Source organism: Zeus faber, assembly GCF_960531495.2.
Source record: "Zeus faber genome assembly, chromosome: 12".
Lineage (NCBI taxonomy): Eukaryota > Metazoa > Chordata > Actinopteri > Zeiformes > Zeidae > Zeus > Zeus faber.
This window is the reverse complement of record NC_137196.1, coordinates 17,965,438-17,992,186: the sequence shown is the minus strand read 5'-3', so window position 1 is coordinate 17,992,186 and position 26,749 is coordinate 17,965,438. Positions and strand designations below refer to the sequence as shown.

Sequence of the window (26,749 nt, the reverse complement as noted above, 5' to 3'; positions counted from 1 at the left end):
TCACTCTATTTAAAGATCTTCTATAATATATTATTGAACATGAGTATAAGCAGGTATTAAGTAAAGCCTTGAGGTCGATTCAATCTGAAGGCTTGAAATAAATCAAACGCTGCAGGCGCTCCAGTTTGGTAGTTTTAGGTGTGTATTACAATTGACCAGGTTCTGTGACCAAGTTTCAAAAAGCAACGGTCTGCTTATTGGCTGTAAATCAGAGTTTGTCGTTGGTATAACTCACTGTGATGCCGCATGGGGCATCGATGACACGGTGACAACTTTCTGTGGGTTATTTGTAGTTTACAGTGTCTTAAGTTTTCTGATCGGTTAAGATTCCATGAAACACATTATGGACTCCTACAGTTTGTATCTCATGAGTTTTTCGAATCCCGAAAGGGGTTGACGTCTTTCTGTGATTATTATTTTCCGAGTTCTAGTTTTTGCGATGCGTTCCGAGTACATGAAACGCATCGTGGACTCTCAAAGTTTGTATGTTGCTACTTCCTCAAATCCCGCAGAGTAAGGAGGGACACGGGGTTAGATGCGAACAGAATGCCTTTATTTACAAAAGTGCAAAAGAGATAAAATATCAATGAACGATCCCACCCACATCTAGCTGGTAAGACGATAAACAGACACCCAGACAGGTGCAGTGTGCACTACACACGTACAGAGCGATGGAGTCTACACCACACCGGCCGCACGACGCAAACGTGCATCCGGAGCCACAACCTGCACATATGTAACGACTTGGATGATGATGTCACAGAGCACACAAATGTCATCGTTTTTTCCACTAACCCCTGCTCCGAATGTGGATCCATATGCATGAAACGTGAACGCCAGGTGTTCTAACTAGACCTCAACCTCCTCGGGTACCGCAGTTGTCCTGTTCCAGACACCTTTAGCCCGAAAGATGCCAAGGAGAATAATAGTAAAAAACAACAACAACTTCCTTGGCTAACACATAATAAAATTGTCTGCAGGTCTTAAACTAAAATATATAATTCAAGATTCCACAATCCTTTCAATTTTCGACTTGCTAATACGGTATACAGCGACAACGAAAGGAATAATATTGGTGTAGTTACTTATTATGGCCACCCGATGACGCCAAATATAGACGCCAGGAAACCCAACGCGATCGTCTTTGAGTAACTTCAATTTTTAACTGGAGTTCATTTTTTTTTTTTTTTTTTTTTTTTTTTAAGTTCATTTTCACCCATCGCCGTTGTTTACAACTGAAATTGTCTCGGCGGCGCAGCACGACTTTTGACACGAACCCTCGGTCCGCAGACTGTTCCGGGAGCGCCGGTGCCTTCGCCGCCGCTCGCCGGGGCGCGCGTCCGCCGAGGGGCCGTGCGCACTCCCGCCACTCCAGGAAACATGGCGGCGCTCATGGCTTCGAGTCAGGTAAGCAGGCGGCTCCCCGTCCGACGGCACGTAGCTCACGCACGGCTGCGGACGAATTCGTCGCCACGGTGACGTTTTAGCGATGTCCGGCGCTGTATTTTGGGAGTGGGAAGCCGTTTTCCCCCCCCTCACAGTACTTAGTTAACCTTAGCCAAGTGGCACAAGTGTCTCAACGTAACATGAAGCCTGTGGTTTACAGTCATATACTGATTAATATACCGATTAATATAGTGATCCATATACCGATTGACTGGAAACAGTTAATAATGCAGGATAACAACACCAACAGGACACAATTCTCTCGTTATTTGGCTTTAAAATAATCCCCATTGGCTGGTTGGTGATATTGTGTTTGCTGTTCAGTGTGAGTGTATTTGCACAATTTACAATTTTTTGACAGATCGTGAATTCTTGATACAGAACTTTGTTCGGTTTCTCGGTCTATTGTATATTGCCAATTTTTATCTGATATTTGTATTACTTTATTATTAATGCCTATTGTTTTGATGTCGGCTGCTGTAACGTCGCATATTTAAAAAATGAACTATCTATCTATCTATCTATCTATCTATCTATCTATTCTAACATTAGCTGTCCACTTAATGAGAACCTCTCCTCATGAAACAAACACTGTCTTACTCTCTTCACCCTCTCTGCAGCTGTCAAGTGGAAATCCGCTTTATGAAAGTTATTATCACAAGGTAATGGCTGCTATTGTGCGTTTTCTATTTGAGACAAGTCAAAAATAGTGTAGAGTAAGAGCATTTTCTGAGTTCTCTCGTCTCACACATGCACCATTGTACCTGTGCGTTCAGGTGGATCCAGGAAATACGGGTAAAATATCAGCTGGGGATGCCGCACAGTTCCTTAAGAAGTCAGGGCTGTCGGACAGCACCCTTGGAAAGGTGACACACAGACACAGACACACACAAACACACACACGTTTATAGACCGACAGTACTGTAACCCAGTTTTGCCTCTTTTATTTTCAGATTTGGGACTTGGCCGATTCGGAACGAAAGGGCTACCTGGATAAGAGGGTAAAGCTGAATTATCTGCAAGGCTGAACCGAACAGCTCGATGATGATGTAAGGTTAAAAAAAATCTTTTTTGAAATCTCTTTGCTTCCTTCCTCTTTCCCAGGGTTTCTTCGTCGCGCTCCGACTTGTGGCCTCAGCACAGGGAGGGAACGACATCAGCCTTAACAACCTCAACCAGACATTCGCTCCACCCAAGTTTGTGAGTGTCAGACTGACTTCTTGATTTCCCAGTAACCATTGATGAGATCAGAGACGCCAAAAAAAGAGTGCTCTCTCATTCAGGGCTGTACCCTTTTTCACATCAATTTGGGTGACTTATGTGAACCGTCCAACCCGATCTGAAGAGTTTTGGTTTTTTTCTGTGTGCTCGTTCTTTTGAGGGGGGGGGGGGGTTAGCTCTTTTTATTCTTTATCTGTCCGAAAGAACGACGCCATCCGCAATTGATCAACTAGTGGACTCGTTCTCTGATATAACGTTAGAACTGGACACGGACATGACTCCAGTCTCCAGTTGTTTGAAAGCGTTCCAAGGCGATGCTGCGTTCGCGGGCTCGGAAAACTGTAATGCGTGTCGTGTCGGAAGTGATGCCTTCATAGGAGCCGGTAAACTGTAGGCTACCACCATAAGTATATTCAAAACCATTCATGCTTAGACCCTACTTTTTCACCATACATGTGTTTGCATCCCTGTACAGTTAACTAAAACTAAACAAAAAACTAAAACCAGGTGTGAAAAAACATTTCAGTTCAAACGACCGCAAAAATACGAAAATTAACTGAAACTATATTGTGTACTTAGAAAACGCACTAAAAGAAAAATATACAGGAAATGTCTTCAGCTTTAGTCGTTTTTCTTGTCAATTTTGTCAACATACAGCCGTTACAATACAATAACCAGTTCTTATCTTTGTAGCCAGACAGCATTAATAATGAGCATGGCTCGGCCCTCATCTGTGGAGAGCTGATATGAACAGGGTTTGTGTCTCCAAAATACAAAAAGGGCTGAACAATATGAGGAAAATATGCAATGTGCGATTATAATGTAGGATATTGTGATGGTGATAGTCAATTTCGTGAAGTAAAATTATTGTGTGCCAAATGCCTCAAATTAGTATGTATGTTGAATGACACTGAAAATAAAAAGTCAATATGTGCTGTGCAATTAAATGAAATAGTTTGATTTGGAAAGGGTTAGGGATGTGTCCCTAAACCTTTCCCCTTAGTTGGAAGCACAACTGCTCGGTGCAAAGTATTGTCAAACGACGCACTTTTTAGCTGCCAAATCTTCTCCTCCGGTGACATTTTCAATTTATGATGATTCACTCGATGGATGTATTTCTCGCTCTGCAATTCCGTTGTTGAACCGTAAGGCTCTGCTGCAAGTACTTGTTCAATTGGCTGTTATCACAGCCCTTTGCGTTGTTATTTGTGGATACTTGTATTACAATTGCAATAACAATAAAAATACTAAACATTGTGCAGCAAAAATTCATTACTCTATTGAATTACTCTGCTGTTTTGACATTGTTAACATTCAGTATATTACCCTTTGTCCATTTTTTTTTTTTTTTTTTTGCAGAAAGACACAAACAGCCCTGTATTAAGCATGTTATCGACATCAACAGACTCTCAGTGGGCTATACGGGTGAGAAGTGATGCGATTCATAGGAGAACATGGGCACATGTGTAACATTTGCGTCTTTAACATTTTATTATTCTTCCCAGCCCGACGAAAAAGGTAAATTTGACGGCATCTTTGAGAGTCTGTTGCCTGTCAATGGCCTCCTTTCTGGTGATAAAGTCAAACCAGTCCTGATAAACTCCAAGTTACCACTGGATGTGTTGGGAAAGGTAATATTGTCAAATTCGAGTCACAATGCAAAATAAATGTCAGCTGGCTTTGAAACACAACGTGACACCTTGTTCCTTTGGATATTGTTTGGTTTAGGTTTGGGACCTGAGCGACGTAGACAAAGATGGACATCTGGACAAAGACGAGTTCTCAGTGGTAAGATGGCATCCTTCACTTACTGCTGTATAGAGATGGACCAATACCTTTTTCTGTCCATGCTTATGTAGGTAATCAGTATCAAAGGATCCACCTTACAAAAATCTGATTCCAGGAGCTATATTTACCCTGTGAGATTAAAGAAAAGTGACTTGGTTAAACAAAAATCAACATTAAAATGTAGCTGCAGGCATCAATGCATGGGGTCTAGCTTAATCGCAGCAATTGCACAAATGGCAATAATTGGGTCAACTGACGACATAATTATGACAGAGTTGCCATTTAAGGAATCCAGGGAAAGCCTTTTTTTTTCTACATAAAGTTACGAACCAATGTAAGTACATTGGTTCAAGTTCAAGTTGGTGCATATGGCCATCAAATTTTATGCAGATCAGCCATTGCTAACCCTGTCTAATTGATGCTAATTTATGCTGCAATTTGATTGGCTAGTGGCAGCCATTTTGTTTCTTTGGACTAAATTTGTAGGAGGAGTTACGAAAAAAAAACCCAATTTTAAGACTAAATTCAAAATGGCAGAAATCCATCATGACGCAAATGGGCGCCTGATGAGATACCGCCATTAAAAGTTATACAATTGCCACCGATTGACCAAACTAGGCCAGATTTTTCACAGTGCCTCACAGTCATATCCTGCACATATCTACCAAATTAGATGATGATGACAGCACAATGTGTTGCATGAGTTATGGCAGATTATGTAGAATAGCCCCCACCCAGACATGTTTTGTAAACTTTGAAAATGAATTGTGGCCAAACTATGGGGCGTAGCAAAAGTCCAGTTGTTATTTGAATTCCGGGCATTCCAGACATGCTGTGGTCCACCAATTTTGGTGAACATTGGACCAAATTAGTAGGAGGAGTTAGGAATAAACCGTCTTGGACAAAATTGAAAATGGCAGAAAATCTGTCATGACGCAAATGCGTGGTGCTATGCGCAATAGACTCGGCATGACCCAAGGCATCCGTGTATGCAAGAATTTTTTTTCTACGACCAGATGTTCAGAAGTTATTAGGCTCAGTGTTTCCGCTATATGCACCTAGCAGCTGCGGTACATCGCTTTTGAAATACCACCACCGTAGCTGAATCAAATATATATATATTTTTACGAGTGGAGAGGAGAAGGCTCCGTCTTATCTCTTTCGAAACGAGCGTTATATTATTTTGCGCTACGGTCGCCTCATATCCAAGTCAATTCAATTTAAAGCATACAAACGAGAAACTTTGCGCTCACCTGATAATGTCAGCGCAGCGATTATAACAACAAGCACCGGGTAGATGTCAACAATGAAGCAAGCAATGCTGATCGCGGATTCAGGATTATCATTTGCCGTAGGGAAAACAGTCCTGCAACCTCAGGTGAGTATCATTGCGTGCGGAGCGCTGTTGACACGGTAACTGCAAGTGGACAGTCAACAGAAGGCCTGTTACAACCTGAAACTCCCAACACAAGGCTCAAAAGCTGCAGGCTGTGGTGGAGTAGTGCGAGCAGGTGCTAAGTGTTAGCAGCTTGCCGGCTACACGTGTAAACACACAGTAGCACGTGCAGCGCTTTGGGGTCCGTAGTCTCGCGAGACTGGGATACCTGGTGGCAAGAACACGTATTAACTGCCAAAAGCAGTTGTATGCGTGGTGCACACGCTTAAAAGTTGTCGTTTTAGCGCGCACCACCTGGCCAATTAATCCTGTTTTTTGAACCTATCACCCAAGTTTCGTGTCCGTGGGTTTTACGGTTTCTGAGCGCAAGGCACTTTCAGCGGATAGAAGAATAATAATAATCTGAACAAAAAAATAGGGTTCCTGCACTTCGTGCTGGACCTCTAGTAATAATAATAATAATAATAATAATAATAATCTGAACAAAAACAAAAGGGTTCCTGCACTTGGTGCTGGAACTCTAGTAGTAGTATTCCTATTAGTATAGTAGCTTTCCTATTTGGTCCTAGATATTCATATACTGATTGGTGTTGACGTGATTTTCAGTACTCTAAATCTGCCAAAACCTAAGATTTAGGATTCAGGAGTGGCACCGGTCCTCTTCATCCAGTGTAGATTACAGTACTCTTCTGAGTCGTTGTGACGCTGAGTGGTTAATGTTAATGTTTGTCCTTCCACCAGGCCATGCATCTGGTCTACAGGGCCATGGAGAAGGAGCCCATGCCCGCCGCCCTACCCGCCTCCCTCATCCCTCCGTCCAAGAGAAAGAAATCTGCCGGGGCCTTGCCGGGCGCTGTGGCTGTCCTGCCCGCGCTCTCTGCCCTGAGTGGTTCTTCTCTGAGAGAGAGCCTGCACCACACGCCGTCCCTGGGCGGAGTGGTCTCCCTCACCTCTGGCACCAGCAGCCTCTCCCCAAAACACTCCTTCAAATCCAGCTCACAGGTACTGCGTCCAAACCCTGTTGATTCTTCAAACGCCAATATTAGTGTAGGGACCCTATCGCTCTCGAGGCCACGCCCTTTTCTCTTCTGACTTATTTGTAATGGCCGTCGTATTGATGAGTAACGAACGCTACTTGGAACCATAGAGGAGAGAGGCTTTTGAGGTTGCATTTCCATGTGTTCTGTAGTAATAGCAGGAGTTTAAAGTCCCTGTAAATTTGTTTTTAAACACATTATACCTGTTAGAAAGTTATTGCTACTGAAGTATGGCGTTAGACCGCTAAACTGTTTTTGTGGTCCTGATTTTTTGGAGGGGCCTAAATTAGGGACACGTGACGTAACGCCCTCCTTTCTGGCATGGTCCCTCCCCTAACACTGTATAAAGCCCTTTTCCAACCTGCTCTGAAAGCCGTAAATCTACTGGAAATGTTCCGTGTTGGCATTGCCAGTGGGAAAGGGATCCGGTATCAATGTTCTGTAAGAAAGTCGTTCCGTAAGTCTCCCCACTCTTGACCTCGTAACGTTTCTGGGAAAATGGAAGAGTGTGGGAATGGAAGCAGTAACATTAACTTTAAGTTGGGCTGGAGCCGAATCCAAATAAAGCATAGTGGGCTTTCATAAATATTTATTTTATACAAATATTTGAAAGATTGTTTGTTTTTGGGAAGAAGAAAAAAACATTCTCAAAAATGGCGAGTCCAAACTGAAACAGGAACACGTCCAGCCTCTACGGAGACAGGTCTTAATATTCTTCAATTTACTTATTTTTCTTTTTAAAAATGCCGCTCAGATCCTAGACGTGTCTTTTACAGTACGGGGTGCGGTGCGCTCACATCGGCACAAGCACTACGCTTGCCTGCCGGCTTCATCGCAGGCAGAGCCAGAGGGAGTGAGCGGACAGGGGGAGATAGATGGGGTAGAGAGCGTTCCTTCTCCGGAGGCAGGGAGTGTATGACAGGTCGAAAATTATCACATTGATTTAATAACATTGAGTTAGGGTTAGTTATGGTTATTGGGGTTATTGCGTCCGGGGATGCGGGCTCTAATCGTCTGTAAGGGGTGAAGGAGGGAACAAACTTCGTATGGAACTTTTCCGTAAAGGAGGCCAATTGGGAATGACTACCTACTACCTGTGCTGGATATTTATTTATATTTATCCGGCAATGTTACTTATTCCATCTGGTAAAGGGGCTTAAGAATAGAGCACCTCCGTCAGTGGTTCTCTCGCTCAATCGCGAGGCACGACAGCCTACGCCACTTTGCTTTCTAGCTAAGGCACCTTCGTCCCTCAAATGCATCTTACCTGGATGCCACAATGTATATAACAGCTCAGTCTCCTTATTTACGCTCCGTTTCGTTCCGGCCGTGGTGGCTCCCCACGCTCTGTGTGCGTTCCCATACAGGGGGCCCGCTCTCCCAGCTTCTTCTCTGTTAGGGCTCTGAGCTCCCTGGCTGCACGCACGGGGCTGGGGGAGCCACCACGCTCCCGGCAACAAATATCACATTTTCTCATGTTCTATGTTCATCTATCTATCAATCTGTCTATCAATCCTGAAGTTGCCCACTCGGCATCCATTGCAGCCTGGTCATCCTGGAAGGGTTCCTCCTTCTGGGACCCCTTCTCAAGGTTTCTTCCAATTTTTTTTTCGCCCTCGGTGGTGGAAAAATGTAAGAAGTTTTTTTTTATTTTTAATTTTTTTTTACATTTTTTAATTTTTTTCCCTAGCAGTTTTTCCGTCATTGCCCGGGTGGAGGTTAAGGCTACAGGAAGCTGTTGATGTTTATGTGAAATGTGAAGCCCTTTAAGACTACTGTGATTAAGGGCTATGTAAATAAACTTCATTTGACTTGATTAGAAGTGATGTACCCCAAGGAACAAGCTAAGGAAAAGTGTGGGCAAATGTCCATTACTCTCTTGCAGAAGAAAATTCATGAAGCTGTTTTTCCAGCTCCACCCCATGAAGGCACTATGAGGGCAAAACCTGCTTTTCTCAGAAACTTGTCCGCCCAGTAGATCACCATCTTTTCTGCTGTTTAATGGCCGGACTTGTTTTGCCACATTGCTCTGATTTCCGGCCACTGTGTTTGTACAAGTAACAAGAGTTGGAGTAAGTATTTACTTTTGAAACACAAAATAAAACCGTGAATTTCCTTACCCACGGCTCGCTAATCAGCCTACCTTTTTCGTTAAAACCTTTTCTCACTCATCGCCACCCCCTCTTTTTAACTAATCTTGCAAAGCAGGAAGCCAATGTCAGTATGTGTGTTTCACCCCAAACTGTTTTCTGTTATTTCTGTCTAGGCCATAATGTTAAACAGCACAGGTTTAAGAACACAGCAGTAGTAAGTGGTATCTTTTACGGAGAGTCTCAGTAGGTGGGACACCACAGGTAGAGAAATATCGTCTTTGAGATGGTGGACTTTTTTTTTTTTTTTATCTCTTTTTTTCTTCTGGGGCCCCTGGAGGGACTGCTTGTCGTTGTGGGTGTGGGTTGGGGTGTGGGGGACGGCTGTCGGCATTTTGCTTCTGCGGCGGCGCTTCTCTGTGGCGGGCGCTCCCAGGTGCTGGGGGTGGCGGAGGGCCTGGCGGCCTGCCGGCATCGCCGGGGGGGGTGTGTAACATCGAGGTGCCCCGCCCTGGGCACTTACTGCTACGTGTATGGTCACTTGGCACTCACGCCGGGCGGGGCACCTGGTCGGCTGCGGTGGGGCGGGCCCCCCCCTCTTGTGCGGGGCGTGGGTGGGCGTGGGGGTCTTGCCCATGAGGGCTCGGACGGGGTGTCTGTCTGTCACCGTGGGGCCGTGATCCGGACCTGCGGTCCGTGCCTTGCGCCCATGGCCCGGGTTCTGTGCCGGCGGCTGCTTCTTGTGCCTGCGCCCGGGGGTTGGTTGTATGTGTGCGCCCCTGGGGCGCAGGGCCTCCTCGTGCTCCCTGGGACTTGGTCATGCTCCTCGGGCTGAGCGCGGGAGTTGCTCCAGGGCCCTCTGGCTTCTCTGGGGGCCCGGGGGTCTTACGTGGCCCCAGGGCAGGGTACCCGGGGATCTCCTGCAGCCGGGGGTTGTCCGCGGGGCTGTGGAGTTCGGGGGGCTTCGGGGCCCCTTGCGCTGCTTGGAGGTGCCGCAACATAATACCGACCTTCTACACCAGTACCAATGGGGATAAGTCATGTACACTCACCGGTGGACATCTTACACACACCCACGCACGCACGCACACACGCACACACACACACCTGCTTGGAGTGCACCCCAGCAACCGGGGGTGCTTTCCTCTCCTTTCCTCCCTCATTTACTGCCATAACTTTGACAGGACTAGGCCACGGGACCAAGTTGTAGTTCCAGTTTTCCTGGACCTAATTCAGTTTTTCAATACATGTTGTCATCCAATGTTCATGTTTTTGTGTAAATGTTGTTTGTTTCTATGTTTATTTGTCTCACCGTGGTGATTCTCCCCCTCTTGGAGTAGTGATCAGTTGTTTATAGACCCAAACATGATGAATAGTTCTCCAAAGAGGGGGGTTGGTGGTGGCTCTTCATAACCAAAAACTGTGCTCTTGTCATTCTACAGGGCATCCACAGGACAGAGTTATTGCAGCAGTTCTTGATGATTTAAGAATTAATAAAGAGTTTCATTGCAGGTTGAGAACTTGAACTCCTCTTGCAGTCTAACTCTGTCCTGGATGCAAATTGCATACAAATATTCTGTGTTGTATGCCCAGCATGCTGACAGCACTGGTTCAAAAAAGATGGCGGACACTATATTTGTCATTACTGCTGTTTTGAACTCCGATCTCTTGTACATTGCAGTTGCAGTTTGCCTCCCCATTTCAAATAAAAAAAGTAAAATTTAAGAATTACTCTGAACAACTTATCTTCCCCTTGAATGTAGTTATACCAACAAATCCAAATCTGTAGGTAATATAGGGGCTGAGTCAAAACATTTGGCACCACAGCCTTGGCTTTGATACCTGTTCCACAGCTTATTTTTTTCAATCCCAATTGACTTTTATTTTTACAGTAGAGTTAAATTACTTTTTATCTACTTTTCTCTGCCATTTTTTTTTCCATTTGAATACAAATACATTTACATATGATATATGAGATTCATTCATTCTCATTCAATTTTTATTCTCATACTGTACAAAGCTTAAGTTTTATTTTCTGGCTTCTTACTGCTTAAGAGATCTACTAAGGTATTTAAATGTGATACTGAGTGTTTCAATACTCTGCAATATTATTGCTCTTTGATCAAATACCATTAACCCAGCCCAAACTATCTCATGTTACACTCTATTAGAAGACCTGGCTGAAAAGTTGTTCTATCTGATTTGTTCTTAAGCTCTGTCACTCAATTGCTAAAGATTATAGTTTCCAGCAGTTTGATTTCCTGCGTCTCCTCTTCAGCCGTCGGTGAACTGGGTGGTCCCGCTGGCGGACAGGGGGCAATACGACGATCTCTTCCTAAAAACCGACACGGACATGGACGGTCTCGTCACCGGCACCGAGGTCATCGAGGTCTTCATGCAGTCCAGCCTTTCCCAGACCATGCTTGCACAGATATGGTGAGAAAGGAAACAACAGCGATCTAGTTAAAAGAAATTAGCATTTTGGAAGGAGTGACAAAGATCTCTTTGGAAAAAAAAAAAGTCATTTTCGCATATTATGAAGTTGCCGTATTGTGAGGGGGGAAAAAAACCCTAATAAATGGTATCAACAAGCTCCACCTTAGGGTCACTTTCAACTGACTATAAGATACAAGTGAATATGTGACCCACCGCAGATTTTAAGTACTTTTGGTGCCATTTCACTTTTTTTCTTTTTTATTACGTCATTTGATAGCCGAGAATCAGAGCTTCAAAACAAGGTTTCACTAGCGTGAGACAAGCAAATATTTTTAAAGCTATGGCTTGTGAACAAAACTGTGTTTCTGTTTCTGAGGCGATCACCCTCAAAGTTTTCCGAGGGCTCCGCGTCTTGTTTATGGAAGTGACGTCAGCTTTTCTTATTCGCGTGTTACGTACGCCGCCTTACACAACAATGAATCCAGGTGTTTGTATAAACACGTACGATGTAAAGGTTGAACTCTATCAAAACGGTTTCACGTTGTGACTTCACATCACGTGGAATATGGAGGAATGACCTTCACCCTGAACTGTGTTTCCCCTTGTAATCTAACGGGAATATTTAACTCCACGGTTTAAAATGTATCTGCTATTTATAAATCAAACTTGGCTTTGAAAATACGTTGAGAGATTATAAAAAAAGCACAAAGGAACACGAATGTGGACAAATCAAATTTTCCTTCTACAAAGGTTTTTTCAACTTATTTGGAGGCCTGTGGCGATTTTTGAAATGCCCGACAATGCGGGTTTTTGCTGCGGTGGGTCACATAGGAGATTGCGCATTTATGTCCACAGTGATTTGAAACCCTTCATACAGTCAGTCTCTCCTCGTCCCTCCTAGGGGGTTGGCGGACACCAAGCAGTTGGGTAAGTTGACCCGGGAGCAGTTCTCTCTGGCCATGTTCCTGATCCAGCAGAAGGTGACCAAGGGCCTGGATCCTCCTGAGAACCTGACCCCGGACATGATCCCCCCCTCGGAGCGGACTGCAGCGTCTGCAGCAGGCCCAGTGAGTCTCTGAGCCTTAAACGAGTCTCTTCTTCAAAGAGCCGAGTTTCATTTTCACCAATCCTTGCATTCTCTCAAGTTGGCCTTCATGTTGGTGTTTTTTTTTGTTTTTTTTTGTGTGTTTTTCTTTTTTCTCCCTCCATGATGCAGAATGCAATTGCGCATAAAGAATACTTGATTTGATTGTTGCTGGCTGTATGACTGTTTCATGCGTTTCAAAATAAATTTTCTGCTGCTTTCTAACTTTTCAAACCACTGTCATAAAGCTTGTTTCCATGTCCTTTTGCCTTGCGTGCGTACTTTGCTTCCTTGCCTCTCAGAGCTTTGGGGGCTTCATGTCTGCAGCGGGACCTGAACTTGTGGCATTTGCTCACCTCCGCAGAGTGAGTAGTTCGCCTGCCTGCCACTAGGTGGTGCTGCTGTTCCGCCTCATTTTCAAACACGTTTGTGGAGCGCTGAATAGTCCCAGCACCCTGCTTCCTGCTTCCTGCTTTCCGCTTTGCATTATTTTAAGCAATGTCGTGATTGTAATCGAAATTGAAATTTTTGGAATGCATCATATTTCAGTTATCAGCAAGTATGTATTTATGTATGCATTTATTAGTTAGATTTCCACCGAATGGAAATATTGAGGACCTGCCTTCATTAAATGCAAATACTGCCCTCTGCTGATTTTTTATAATGAAAGCAACTTGTAGTCATCAGAGCCATAGTATCCACCATAATTCATGAAAATCTTGCAGTATTATGTCATTTTTTTGAGGATGTTCCCAATTTTTCAGCTGGTGAATATCTCATTTTGAAATGTTTTTAAATTACACTATCTGAACAACACAATAGACATATACACACATCTTTTATAAATACAGCATTTCTGTTGATAGTGTATTTGACAGCTGATATTTTTCAAGCCACATACAGTATGAGTGTCTGCAGATAGTTATACTGAGTTGCCAGACTTTTATTTATTACTTTTATAAATATTGGAAATTTCACATGTCTAATTCAATACAATCTATTACCGAGCAAACTCATTACTCTGCTCCTGTATTTTTAATCTGAAATCGTTTTTCGATCATGAGTCAACGGACTGCTGTGCACCAAGCTGCAATACATAGAACATTGGTGCATATTCTCATGCCAGTCACTCGGGTTGACTCCCAATGATCGGAGAACTGAGGTTTGGGTTAAAAACTACCAGACTTTTCCTTTAAGGCACTCCGTTCTGTCTGAGATCAAAGCAGGGTGTCCATGCAGGAGCTCACCCTGGTTCAGTGTCATGTGGGGTTCTGTGTCATGTGTGTTTTGTTGTCTGGCGCTGTGGCACACTCCCTCGCTGTGTAAGGTGTTTGGATTTCCTTCCTCTGGCATTTGTGTTGTGAAGACACAGCAGTGGGGGGGCTCCTCTCCCTCCTGTGCATGACCCACAGCCCCCCCCCCCCCCCCGACGCTCTGCTTCTCCTTCCTCTCTCGCCATTCTCTCCGCGTTCCCCTGTCATGTCTTTTCCCTTCATCTTTCTTTCCCTGTGCCCCTCACGCCTCTTTCCTTCCCCCGGCCGTTTTCGACTCATTGTTTGTCCAAGCTCTTCGTCTTGCCCACCTCTCTGTACCTTCCTCATGCCTCTCTCTCTCTTCCCCTCCTCTTCTGTCTCTCCTCAGGACAGCAGCAGTTCCACGGGGTCAGCAGAGCTGTCGGGCATCAAAGAGCTGGATGACCTCAGCCAGGAAATAGCTCAGCTGCAGAGGTGAGCCCCCTCTGGCCTGAGTAGCAGGAGGACTGCTTTGTTTTCTCTTCCTCTGAGCCAGGAGGAGGAGGAGGAGGAGGGGGGGAGGAGGAGGAGGAGGGGAGGTGGACCTTTCGAAGAGCTGCTGAAGTGGAGTGGATGGTCAGGATGACCATCAAAGCTCTTTTTCAAGTCTCAGCCTTTTATAAAAATCCCCAAAACATACATTTTTTGTAAATGTTTAACATGACATCACATGATGTTTTGTTCATTTTAGCTTTCTCTGTGCAAAATGGACTTTACCTACTGATTCAGAAACTTCTTCTTTTAAACCATCATAATCTTCCTCTTTAATATATTTGACAGAGAAAAATACATCTTGGAGCAGGATATCCGAGAGAAAGAAGAAGCCATTAGACACCAAAATAGTGAAGTTCAGGTAAGACGCAACATGCTTGACACTCGCTCCTTAATGTTGTAAACCAAGGGAACTAACGTGAGTGTCACCTCACTGGGGATGCAGCTGTCCCATTTTTATGCAAATGAGTAATACTAAGTGGTTCATTCTTTGCTCGGTTGTGCTATCGACAGAGTGTAAAATGATAGCAGGTAATACTTAAATCATTAGATTAGATTCCATTTTGTTATCCCCATGGGGAAAATAGCAATTTTGTAGCAGCCAAATAGTTACACCCAGGTGTAAATTAAGTCATTCACAATATGACAGTCAACTCGCTTCAACTCAGACTGTCTGACGAAGCTGATAATAAACATTTTACCTGTTACCCATCGCACAATCTGACATATGTCCGACATTCTCCTGGGCCGTTGTCCCTCCAGGACATGCAGAGCCACTTGGACAGGGAGAGCAGCAGCCTGCAGGACCTGGAGTCTCAGAAGCAGGACGCCCGGGAGCGACTGGAGGAGATGGACCAGCAGCGCTCCAAGCTGGAGGGAATGCTCGACGACGTCAAGCAGAAGTGCCAGGACGAGTCGCTGATGGTAAGCCTTAGCCACCTAGCACCCTTTATCACTGACAATGTTGATGGAGTTATTGGTATAGAGTTGTCGTCAATACACCTTACATAACGTAGCAAAAATAATCACAAGTCTCTGAAAGGTGGCAGGGGCACTGAACAACCCAAACGGAAGTGTGTGTAAGTGGTACAACTTGAATGGAGGGGAGAACGCCAACTTTTCCTTGGACTCCTAAGACAAGGGAATCTGCCAGTAGCCCTTGGTAAAATCCAGTGTCGTGAAAAAACAAGCTGCATCTAACCAGTCGAGAAGTTCATCGACCCGGGGCATCAGGTAGGCCTCGAACTTCGACACCGCGTTCACCTTTCAGTAGTCTACACAGAACCCGACCAACCCATCCGTCTTACCCACCAGCACGATGGGGCTAGACCAGTCACTCGTGGACTCCTCTATCACCCCCATTTCCAGAACGGCCTCTAATTTCGCCTGCACGATCTTGCGTTTATGTTTGGGCAGGCGATACGGCCGAGAGAGCGCACCCTCACACCCGGGGTCGTCTCCACATGGTGGTGTATGAAAGATGTAAGGACTGGCAGGGAGGAGTAAACATCAGAGAAGCGACGCTAAGGTGCGGCCACCCTCCGCCCTCTAGGACGGAGAGAGATGGTCACTTAACAGGGCCGTGGTATGATCGACCGCTTTTTGAAACTCCGCCGCCAACTCATCCCGCTGAATGACCGGCGTTGCCAGGGCCACGGACGCCCCCTCCCTCCATTCTTTTAAGAGGTTCAGGTGATAAATCTGTGTCGCCCACTGCCTGTCAGACCGTTTGACTTCATAATCGACCTCCCCAACCTGCCTTGTGACCACAATAGGCCCTTTCCACAGAGCTGGATCTAGGGCGGAACACTAACACCTTGTCTCCCGGTGCAAATTGTCTGAGCCGAGCCCCCCCGTCATATAAGAGGCGCTGACCTTCCTGAGGCCAGAGCAAATTCTCCCGTGATAACGGCCGAATCAGCGCCTGTAACTTTGCTCTCAGGTCCATAACATACTGTACCTCATTCTTACTGGTTCTTGGACCTTTCTACCAGTTTTCTTTAGTTAGGTCTAGCACCGCCCGAGGTCTGCAAAAGAGAGAGTTCAAAGGGAGAAAATCCCATGGAGGCCTGGGGAACCACCTGCAGTGCAAACCACAGGGTGTCCAACCGCTTGTCCCAATTACGGCTCTCGTTGTGAAAGAACTTTCGAGCGTTTTATTAAAGTGTTCCATCAGACTGTCGTTCTGGAGATGGTAAACGCTGGTCCGAATTGAGCGCACTGCTAATAACTCGTAAAGTGTATGTTACATAAAGGAAGTACCCTGGTCAGTCAGGATTTCCTTCAGTCCCGACTCGAGAGATGACCTGAAACAGTGCCTGCGTAATGGATAGTGGCACCGCCTCGTGGTACCAGGTTGCATAGTCCACTAGGACTAACACAAAACGATACCCACAGTCACTGCGGTCTAACAGCCCGATGATGTCCATACACTTTCCAAGTCTTTGGGAAGGGACCTTGACGGCGCTCTTGGTGTAGCTGGAGGGTTGACTAACTGGCACTCAGTACACATGGCGCATCATTTCCGCACATCTGCCCAAATGCCCGGCCAATAGAAGCGGGCCATTATCTGCTGTTGTGTTTTATCGTGACCTAGGTGACCGACCATTGGGTTATGGTGAGCTGCCTGGTAGAGCATTTCCCCGCGGCTCTTCGGGGCCAACAATTGGGTTATTTCCGCTCCTGTTTGAGTGCCATGGCTCACTCGATATAACGTGGCCCTAATTACCGAAAAATAGGGGTTAGTGAGCGCGACGTCTGGGCGCATCAATACTCCATCGATTTTAGCTAACCCCTCAAAGGCTAGGGTATCTTCCCGTGACTGCTCCAGCGGAAAATCGTCGATAGGGAAGGTCACGGGGGAAGATCCTACTTGGGCTTCCGCCGCCCCCGAACCGTGGTAACTCAGGAGGTAGAGCTGATCGTCTAGTAATCGAAAGGTTGCTGGTTCGATCCCAGGCTCCTCCTGCTAGCATGCTGTAGTGTCCTTGAGCAAGACACTTAACCCCTAATTGCTCCTGATGGCTGCGTCCGTCGCTGTTTGAATAATTGTAAGTCGCTTTGGATAAAAGCTTCTGCTAAATGTAATGTAATGAGCCTGCCAACAACCCCTCTGTGTCACCGTGTGCCACGCAACACTCACATCTCCCGACTGACCATGAGCGCACTCCCCCAGCCTCTCTCATCAATGCATCCCACCTTAGCCAATCCGTGCCCAAAATCAGGGAGTGCCACAGGCGTGAACTAACCGCAGACTGTACCCTATGCTTTTTTCCTTTGTAAAAAATTTCGAGCTGGACCATCGGATACGTGTGAATATCCCCATGCACACAACAAATTTTTCCCCACGACGCTTCCACCAAAGCCCTGGGATGAACCAGGTGTTGCTGGATCATTGTCTGCCAACAGCAAAGCCTTATGTCTACCCCCTTGTACCTTTACCGTACTTGGTAGGCCCCTTCCTGACCGGGGGAGAGGTCTGGCGGGCCGGCGACCCGGACCACCCGGCTGAGCCCCATCCAGGGCTAGTCCCAGCGGCTATGGCCGGGGCCCCCGCAGTGCCCGCAGCCCTGTCCAGATGTCTGCGCAGCTCCCTGCTTTCCCGCGGCGACACCTCCCTGGGAGCTGATGGGGAACAGAGAGGGGACAGCACGGGAAGGCAGACAGCGTCCCGCGGCCGCACAGGACCTGGCTAGTAGACATCCGTCATCCCCTGGCCCGGCGGGAGGGGGACCGTGGGGGACAGAAAAGCAGTGTCGCTCAACACCCGTGGGTGTGGTGGAGCCCCGGCCGTTCCCCTCCGCGGTGCCGGGACCGGCTAGGGACCCGGCGACGAGCTCCGCTGCTGTTTGCTGTTTGGTAGATACGGATCGTATAGAAGGGTCTGGGAGGAAGGAAAGGAGGGAGGGAGGGAGGGAGAGAGAGAGAGAGGAAATCACTATATGGTGGTCAATGTTGATATTTTGATTAAAAACAAAAAACAACAAATATAAAAATAAAAATTCAATGCTTAGGCCATGCGGGGCTCAATTTATGCCTGCCGGGCTTGCAATGCACTGGGGGAAACCCTGATTAAAGTTCAGGCCATTGTAAAATAAAAAAATAAAGATGAGATACAGCTGACTAACTCCTCACTGCCTGCTCACCCACAGAAGTGGCTTTTTTCACCTGAAACACCTGGTCAGGGCTTAAATATGTCGTGTGTACTTTTATATTTCTAAAGTTAAACGATCCAAATCCTTCACAAGGGTGAATTTCATTCATTGTCTATCTCACCCTCCAGATCTCCTCGCTGCAGAGCCAGATCCAGTCTCAGGAGTTGGACATGCAGAGCCAGGAGGACGAGTTGGGTCGCACCAAGGTGGAGCTGAGCCGACTGCAGGACGAGGAGTCTCAGCTGGAGCAGAGCCTCCTGTCCGGGCGCGTCCAGCTGGACAGCATCGTCAAGTCCCTCAAAGCCACGCAGGACGAGATCAACCAGGTTAGGACGGACCTTTGTTTAAAAAAAAAACCAATCCCTTTTACCAATAAGAAAATTCCATGACACACCTAGTCTTACTGTACAAACTATTTCACTAGATAGGTTTCCTGTTTTCCAACCTTTAATATAATGATGGTTCCCATTCATCCCATTCATTATTACTATTCCAAAACTCACAGCTCAGCTGCAGCTTCTCACTGTCCTTAAATGCAGTCCAATCGGGCAAATGCTTAAGCCTAAAACTTTCGTCTTATATATATATATATATATATATATATATATATATATATATATATATATATATATATATATATATATATATATATATATATATATATATATATATATATTATTTTTTTAAGATTTGAGTTATTTTAGTTAGTTCTTGTAATTGCTGCGGTACATCCAAAGTGTAACGTTGGCTACACCAGGTTTATATAAGGAAGCTATTTAACTTCCTGTTTCTAGTCTCTTACGTTAGGGCAGAAGTGGCCAAAATCGATATGCGGAAGTGTGAAAGAGTCAATAAAACCCTGAAAAACCTGATAAAATGCATTTTTTGCAGCCATTTTTTTCTCCATTATACCATATAAAGACTCTGGGGCGAATTCACAAAGTGATTGCGCGGCTTTTGCGGCCGTTAAACCGGCGAAAACAACAGAAAAGCGTCTAATTGATGAAGCACCCGCAAACGGTGAAATTTGTGCTTGTGCTTCTGTAACCCTCGCCTCCTTCTCTCACTCACTCAACATCCACTGTTTCGCAGCAGTGCTTTATTATCCACGAGGCATAACGCTGCATTGCTGAGGTAAAATGGGAAGTGGGGGAGTAATAATGAAGCACAAAAATGTGAGTAATGAACAATAATAAACGGTGTCAAAATCCACAATCTCACTATTGTGGTTAACTGAAAATTTAAGTGTAGTCCGTAAGTGCCGCTGTCCAATCACGTGAGCGTGATCAGCTCAGGGGATGCATTTGTCATCGACGTAAAGCGGATCGGAAATCGGAATCTGCAGGTCAGACTGAGATATGATTTTGCCAAAAAAATGACAATCGGGGCATCTCTAGTTGGTAAACATGTTTGACTACGGTGTGAATAACTGATGGAGTCATTTAGCTGCAGTAGCTCAAACGCCACGGAGCCTCCCTCTTACACTGTTGTGGTACTCACAATATTTTCCCAATGTTGGCAGGTTGCTATTACCGTCTGTAGAGACTTGGTGGTACTTGCACAAGACCAAAAAAAAGGCAGCGGTGCGCGATCATCTGCGGAGAGCTGGTGCAACTGAAGTGCATTAACAGTATAAGGGGTGTCACTCCTAGACTTTCCAGTAATATGTGAATAATATTTTGACATTGTTATCACAATTATAATTACTGTCATGGAATCTGAAGGTAGCGGCACGAGTAGTAGTCTGCGGTGGTTTTCAAAATGCACTTCAAAAGCAACTCGTTGAAACTGTGAATAATTTATTGTACAAATAAGGTGTTTACAAACATTGTCAAAAACGGTTCCATAATTCCTTTTCAACTCAAAAGATATGGAGGAAACAACTAAAAGCTATAGGGAATAGCGATAAAGTGTTCAAAAGTGGCATTAATCCACAGATGGCATCGAAACTCATATGACGACGCACAGCTCTGCAGGCCTCGGCCTTTCGGATGCAGCAGCATGGAAGTTTGTAATATTAAGATTCAGTGAGAACCATAATTTTTGAAGTAAAATTTTAAATATTTACACATTTTATTCATGCAATAAATTAACTGTGTGGAATTAGTAAGTGTTTTAGATGTACTCATATTATTTATAGTCACTGCACATAAACATAAAAATACTAAGTTGAACCCAGGGCTTCATGGTATTATTAGCAGCCGCAAACCATTTTGTTGTGAATTTGCCCCTCTGACGCTATTCAAGTTTTTGAAAAGACTCCAGGCTAACTTTTACCACTAGTAGCACTGGTGCTCCTTACTGAAAAGATTAGGAGCACCAGCACAAAATTTAGGAGCACCACTGAAGTCGGCATGCAACGCAACGCATTCATATCTTTTCCCATTTTAGCTGTATTACTGATAAATGTTTTGGTAATAAATAGACAATTTACAGAAATAACAATGTGTGTTGTGGAGGGAAAAAGTGACAGTGATGTAGTGCTTTAACAGAAAAAAATATGAAGTTAAATAGTGCTTTTTTTAAAACATAGACACCAAATAATAAATGAAAAAATGAAAAATAAATAAATCTACAATAAAAACGCTACTTATATTGGTTTTGTTTGGAGAAACGCACAGTGAATCATGCAGCACAGCCTAAAGTCCATCTACTGCATCCTTTTATGTATTTACTTTTATTTATTTTTTGACCGAGAAACCCCTAGCAGAATTATTTTTTTAAAAACTTCCATTTCCATCGTTTTTATAAAGATAAAGGAATTTCAGTTGGTGTGGTGGTTAACCAATTGCCAACCTCTCATTTTGCTTTAGTTTGAAAACATTTTAGTGCGATACAACACAACTTTTAAACTTTTCTTCTTTCAGGCTCGTAGTAAATTGTCCCAGATCCAGGACAACCAACAGGAGGTGAACAAAACCATCGAGCAGTACAACAGCGCCCTCACCAACGGCGGCAGCCTGACCAACCTGGCAGACATGAGCGACGCCGTCCCCGAGAAGGAGAACGGAGGCTTCAGGGCCAAGGTGGGGGCGGTGGGTGGTGGTGGCAGCGGCAGCGGTGGGGGTCAGAAGGACGCCTACACAGCCGTCACTCACTTATATAACCTTAGAATGACGAAGCTTTCCTCTACCCCCGTAGGAAAAATGTGGAAACCGCTGTAGGAAAAAAATACCTTTTCACTCCTCGCACTTGATGCTCTTTACAGGAATGTCTGCGTGCAGGTTCAGCTGCAGAGCGCCGCTCCTGGGGCTGGTAGGGAGTCGGTGCCTTGCTCGAAAGCACCTCCAGCGGGGCAGGCGTCTGCAGTCACTTTAAAACCTGGCCCGACGCCATGCCCCATTGGTTTTAATCAGAGTGTTGATTTTTGAGCACAAGTTAATTGACACGTCAAGAAATGAACACTATCATTATAATTTCCTTTTATCAGTTTCATATTGTGTCTAAATTGTGAGAGCGAAAACAATGAATGAGTCTGTGGAATACTTCTGATAACACCTTATTCCCATGCGATATCACAAAAATGGACGTTTAATCAAATGTATAGTTTTAAATCTGGCTATATTGATTTATCTCTCATGTGCATAATTGATTCCATATTTTAGGGGAATTCTTTCAAGTCCAGGATAGCCATGTTCAATAACAACAACACTCAGGACCCCCCGGCCGACCCCTTCCAGACCGAGGACCCCTTCAAGTCCGACCCCTTCCAAGGTCAGAGCGCCCGATCGCCACGCGTGTACATTATGTGTAAACGGTAGACGGCGGATTCGTACGCAGTGGAAGTGTGGAGGCGAGCGGGTGTAAGACCAGGTTCTGTCATCATAGATCCTTTCGGGGGAGGCGATCCCTTCAAGGAGAGCGACCCCTTCAAGGGAACCTCCTCCGAAGACTTCTTCAAGAAGACGGACAGGTCCGAGCTGTTTGCGTCCTCTGACCACTTCAATAAAAGACCCACCCCTCCAGCCAAGGTGACGGCCATAAAGTTGAAGCCCGTATTTATACTGTTTTCATATCGAAGGGAAGTTTTATATATATGTTGGTCATCTTTGTGAGTGACTAAAAAATGGTAACGCCTCTAGCGCTGCCAGAGCCATAAGCTGCAGTGACGCTCATCGAGGCAGTGCCGGCAGCCTGGGCTAGCCCATGTGTCACTGCATTTAGGTGTTTTGTGTATCTATATGTAAACCAAGGTCTTCAGTTATTTATGTTATTTATGTCTCTTTCTCTCTCTCAGCCAAGCTCCTTGGGTAGCAGTGACCCCTTCACATCCAACAGCCCAAAACCAAAGGACTCAGGTGCTGTAAGGTTCACAAGTGTAGTTCCAGCTTTGACCAGGTTTTCAAGGCAATTTTCTTTTGGAGTAATTGGGGTCATAGGCCAAAAGGCTTGATACAACCCAATTAAAATAAATTCATTTTTTAATCTCGTTCTATTTTCAACTATGGTCGAGTATCGCAAATACATAAGAATTGTGTCACAAATTGGAAATTCAAATTATTTTTGAAATTATTTTCGGGAGAACTTTGATTATCAACACATGGTTTAAGCAGGTTAATACAATTGTAGCTACTAAGAGATTCAAGATTGTCAAAACATGTTGTACCTTTCCCTTGCAAGCCTTTGTGTTTTCATCCAAGAAGTTGGAAGAAACTAGAAGCCGCTCCAATATTCCGATTATAAATGGGCACCAAAATGTGAGGAACAGTTTAAATTGTGCATCGCCTCTCAAAGAGACGCTCATTCTTTGCCACCCTGCGTGACGTGTTGGATTTGGAGTTTATTTTGCCATTAGGGGCAAACAATTTTTACTCGCTTGCGGCTTCACATTTTCCTCTGGTCGAGTTCTATTTTTAGTGGAGCACCTACGCATTTAACCGTGGGCCAAACTAAAAATAACCCCCAACCCCCCCAAAAAACCCTGGAAAAACAGGTCGGCCATGGCCAAGCACAACAGAAACTCTGTGACTGCGGCTTCCATTCTACTAGAAAACCCTATTACGACTTCTCGGCCGCTTTACTCCTGCCTCTGTCCTCCTCCTTCTCCTCCTCTCGGTGCCACCGCTATCGGGCCGCTACGGCTCATTCGCTGAGGAAGTTGTTTTAAGTTTCGGGGGGCCGCCGCCGCCGACCCGGGCTCCCCAAGCGCCGTGCACACGCAGAGGAACACAGGGCCGACTGTCGGCCTTGACGTCACTTCGCGCGAAATGAAAACACGGCGCGCCGCACATGAATGCGGCCCACTGTGGCTGCCGCATTCACAACAAACAGATTATATTACAATGGTTTGTTGTTTTTATTCCGCCGCCGTCGCAGTTTGCAATTTCTTCATTAAGAGCGAGGGCGTCCTCCGCGGCGTTTGAAAACAAGCCTGCCGCAGTGCTGCTCCACAGTGGGACCCGTCTTACGTCGCTAATCAGCTAATCAGATGCATGCGTCAGGTCAAACAAAACCTCTTACTTTTGGTGGTGTTTTGTTTTTTTTGTCACGGAAAATTAAACAGTCATGCCACATACCTCCGCTCCCAAAATAGTAGCCAGGCGCTCTCAGAATAAGCAAGATGCAGAGATGGTTTTCTGAACGTGTGGTCGGGGCTGAACTTCATTAAACCTCCTGGGTATTTCCACAAGCGCGTTCAAATGTTCCAACTGTATTTCACTGTAGATGTTTTCGGGACAATGGACCCCTTTGGTAGCAACTCCTTCGGAAGCAAGGGCGGCTTCGCCGACTTCAGCCAGATGTCAAAGGTAAACTCTCGAGACTCAGAGTTATGAATCAGTTATGCCATAAAACACATTTTTCCACTTGAGGTGGTTAATTTAGCCCTCATCTCGAGCGAGGCCTTAGTTACCAGCTCCCCATATATCACATTCATAAACACGGTTAATGTGCTTCTATATTTAGTTTAGTATCTCTGTTAGAGTCATCATTTGGAATGGGGTCTTTTATTGTCTCTGTATTGTTTTCTAAACAGAAGCAGGACAACCCTGTGATGCCACCAAAGAAAAATGTGCCGAACCGACCTGCACCTCCCTACGGTAGTGTGTTTTTGTGTTTGTTTGTGTGTGTATGCGTGTGTGTGTATGCGTGTGTGTGTGTGCGCACGCAGTATGTACCTTGGTGTCTGTGTGTTATAGAACAGCCTGATGGGAGGAAGAAAAAACGCCATTTAAGTAAATTAAAACACGTTTTTCCCCCATTCAGCGTATTTGTCCTTTGCGCACTCACCCTTCCTGAAAGGGGATCCCTCTTTCGAGTCCATTTCTCAGGGTTTCTTATTTTCCCCTCTTGGTGTTTTTCGGGAGTTATTTATTGCCATGCGAGTGAGGCCCCAGGTTCTGGACGTCGGTGTCAAATTGTTCCGTGAATGTGGGTACGTAAAGCCTACACAAATAAGGGCTTCACAAATAGTTTTAAATAAAATGCACCATTGGTCTTGTCAGCAGTTCATTATTCACCCAACCTGACGTAGAGGGCACAAGTTAGGGTGTAGCAGGTATTTTGCTCCTTGCTCATCTTCATGGTTCTAACTGGTTCTGAATCTTGTTTTGTTATATTCTCTTCCTTTATATACTGTTAAAATAATATATAACCGCCCATACAGATGTATGGGATTGGAGGAGGGCGTTTGGAAAAGTTGACATAGTACAAATAATAGATTGCATTACAAGAAAGAAATATGAAATCAACTCTAATGCATATGATCCTCCCGTATTCAAGAAAAATATTGCCAAGAAAATGAAAGACAAAGACATCGTGTTTATTTATCAAACAATAACCTTTGACAGAGGGTGACTCTCTCCTCTGAGACTCCTTCTTCTCCTCTGGTGTCCACTCTCCCACCTGCTGTACCTCCTGACACACGACGCCACGGCCACAGTGATAAGAGGGTCACCCAGCGGAAAAAAAACACTTACATTTTTGGATGGCGGTGCATTTTGCGATCACGGTTATTAAACGTCTGTGTTATCTGCTGGGAGTTGCAGTTGTTTAAGCCCCAAAAAATACATGCCTAATGGCGTTCCACCCAGTAGTCCTGTGCGCGATCCAAAGGTGGAGAAGGTTGATTGCTGTTAAGCACGCAGTGGCAATCTTAGGTAAATACACCTCGAAGTCATGACCCTTTCTCAAGGATTTATTTATTTTATTTTATTTCATTCTGTTTTATTTATGTATTCATTTCCTTATTTTATTTCTTTATTTTATTTCTTTAATCGGCCCTCATTATCCCCCAAGCACAGCACGTGGGCCTGCTTTCGTGAAATCCTTTTGATTCTGTGGAATATTTTCCAGACCTTCGACTGAGACCCAACGTATCCGTGAACCTGTCTCGTCAGGTAGCTCTCGGGGAGCCAGGATTTCAGTACGAGCCGATGGTTTCATTTCTGTCGGAACACGATGTGCCTTAGAGCAAAGCGCGGGACGTTAAACGCGTGTAATTTCCAGCTCGTCTTCTGCCTCCCTCTGCCTTTCTGTTGACCTCAGGGCTGATCCCCATCATGTCTGTGGATTCCGCACGCCAAGATTCCAGTCTATGCTCTCACGTCTCATTATTTCATTTAGTTTGAGATCTTTTAACAGTTGAGTGGGGATGAGGCTTTTTTTTTTTTTTTTTTTTTTTTTTTTTTTTTTGGGGCTTAGCTTTGTTTTGTCATTTCTCTACTCCCAGGATGTGAATATGATGAGGTAAGGTTCCAACACGGAGTGTGGTGGTTTGCTTCAATCTCTGCATGTAAATGAACACCCCTGATTGGTGAACACTTTCAATAGCGATTCATCCGCACACCGGGGTAGAGAAGGGGAATTCTGCAGATCGATGAATCAGTCTGAATGAAAAGCAATTACGAGGGAGTAATGTCTGTGAATTTCACTGTGGAGATGGTAGAACATCACATTCGCAGCTTTCTTGTGAATTGCAATCACGCGCATTTCTGATTTCTCTGTTCACTTCGTTTGAAACGGGATAGGTGTAATGACATTCCATTCAAGTTCTATATCAGGTAAAGAAAATGGATTCTAGTGTGATTCTAGTTCTTCTTAATGATTTTTTTTCTTGCATCCAGTGCTTCTCGTTTTTCTGTGTGTGTAGTTTTGTCAGTCGTACGGTCCGGCATTTTTTGGGAGGTGGGTGTTTTATTCCGGGAGTCTCTGAGCCTCTCCAGTGACTCTGCGTCTGTCCTCCCAGTTTGGAAGTGAGCTCCAGCAGCTGGAGCGGGCCAAGCGTGAGAGCCAGCACGAGGAGCAGCAGCGGCTGAGGAGGCTCCGGCTCCAGGAGCAGCAGGACCTGGAACTGGCCATAGCCCTCAGCAAGTC

At 45.1% G+C, this 26,749-nt stretch overlaps 1 protein-coding gene across 2 annotated transcripts; it reads left to right on the top strand.

Annotated features, from left to right (window-relative positions):
* Positions 1 to 1,377: 1,377 nt before the first annotated feature.
* On the top strand, positions 1,378 to 26,749 carry LOC307237851 (epidermal growth factor receptor substrate 15-like 1; the record flags this gene model as incomplete). 2 transcript variants are annotated; one of them, XM_080010631.1, is made up of 23 exons in its annotated part: positions 1,378 to 1,407; positions 2,067 to 2,108; positions 2,223 to 2,312; positions 2,400 to 2,447; positions 2,551 to 2,646; positions 4,027 to 4,092; positions 4,173 to 4,298; positions 4,396 to 4,455; positions 6,593 to 6,853; positions 11,257 to 11,414; positions 12,316 to 12,481; positions 12,801 to 12,863; positions 14,140 to 14,225; positions 14,571 to 14,643; positions 15,045 to 15,206; positions 18,565 to 18,762; positions 21,304 to 21,462; positions 22,042 to 22,150; positions 22,265 to 22,407; positions 22,674 to 22,734; positions 24,101 to 24,183; positions 24,411 to 24,474; positions 26,622 to 26,749. In XM_080010631.1, 23 exons carry the CDS (start codon positions 1,381 to 1,383, stop codon positions 26,630 to 26,632), a joined length of 2,352 nt encoding a protein of 783 aa, XP_079866757.1. In that variant the 3' UTR covers positions 26,633 to 26,749. The 2 variants fall into 2 exon arrangements, with proteins under 2 accessions (XP_079866757.1, XP_079866756.1); XM_080010630.1 differs by lacking the exon at positions 12,801 to 12,863 and having other exon boundaries at positions 1,381 to 1,407.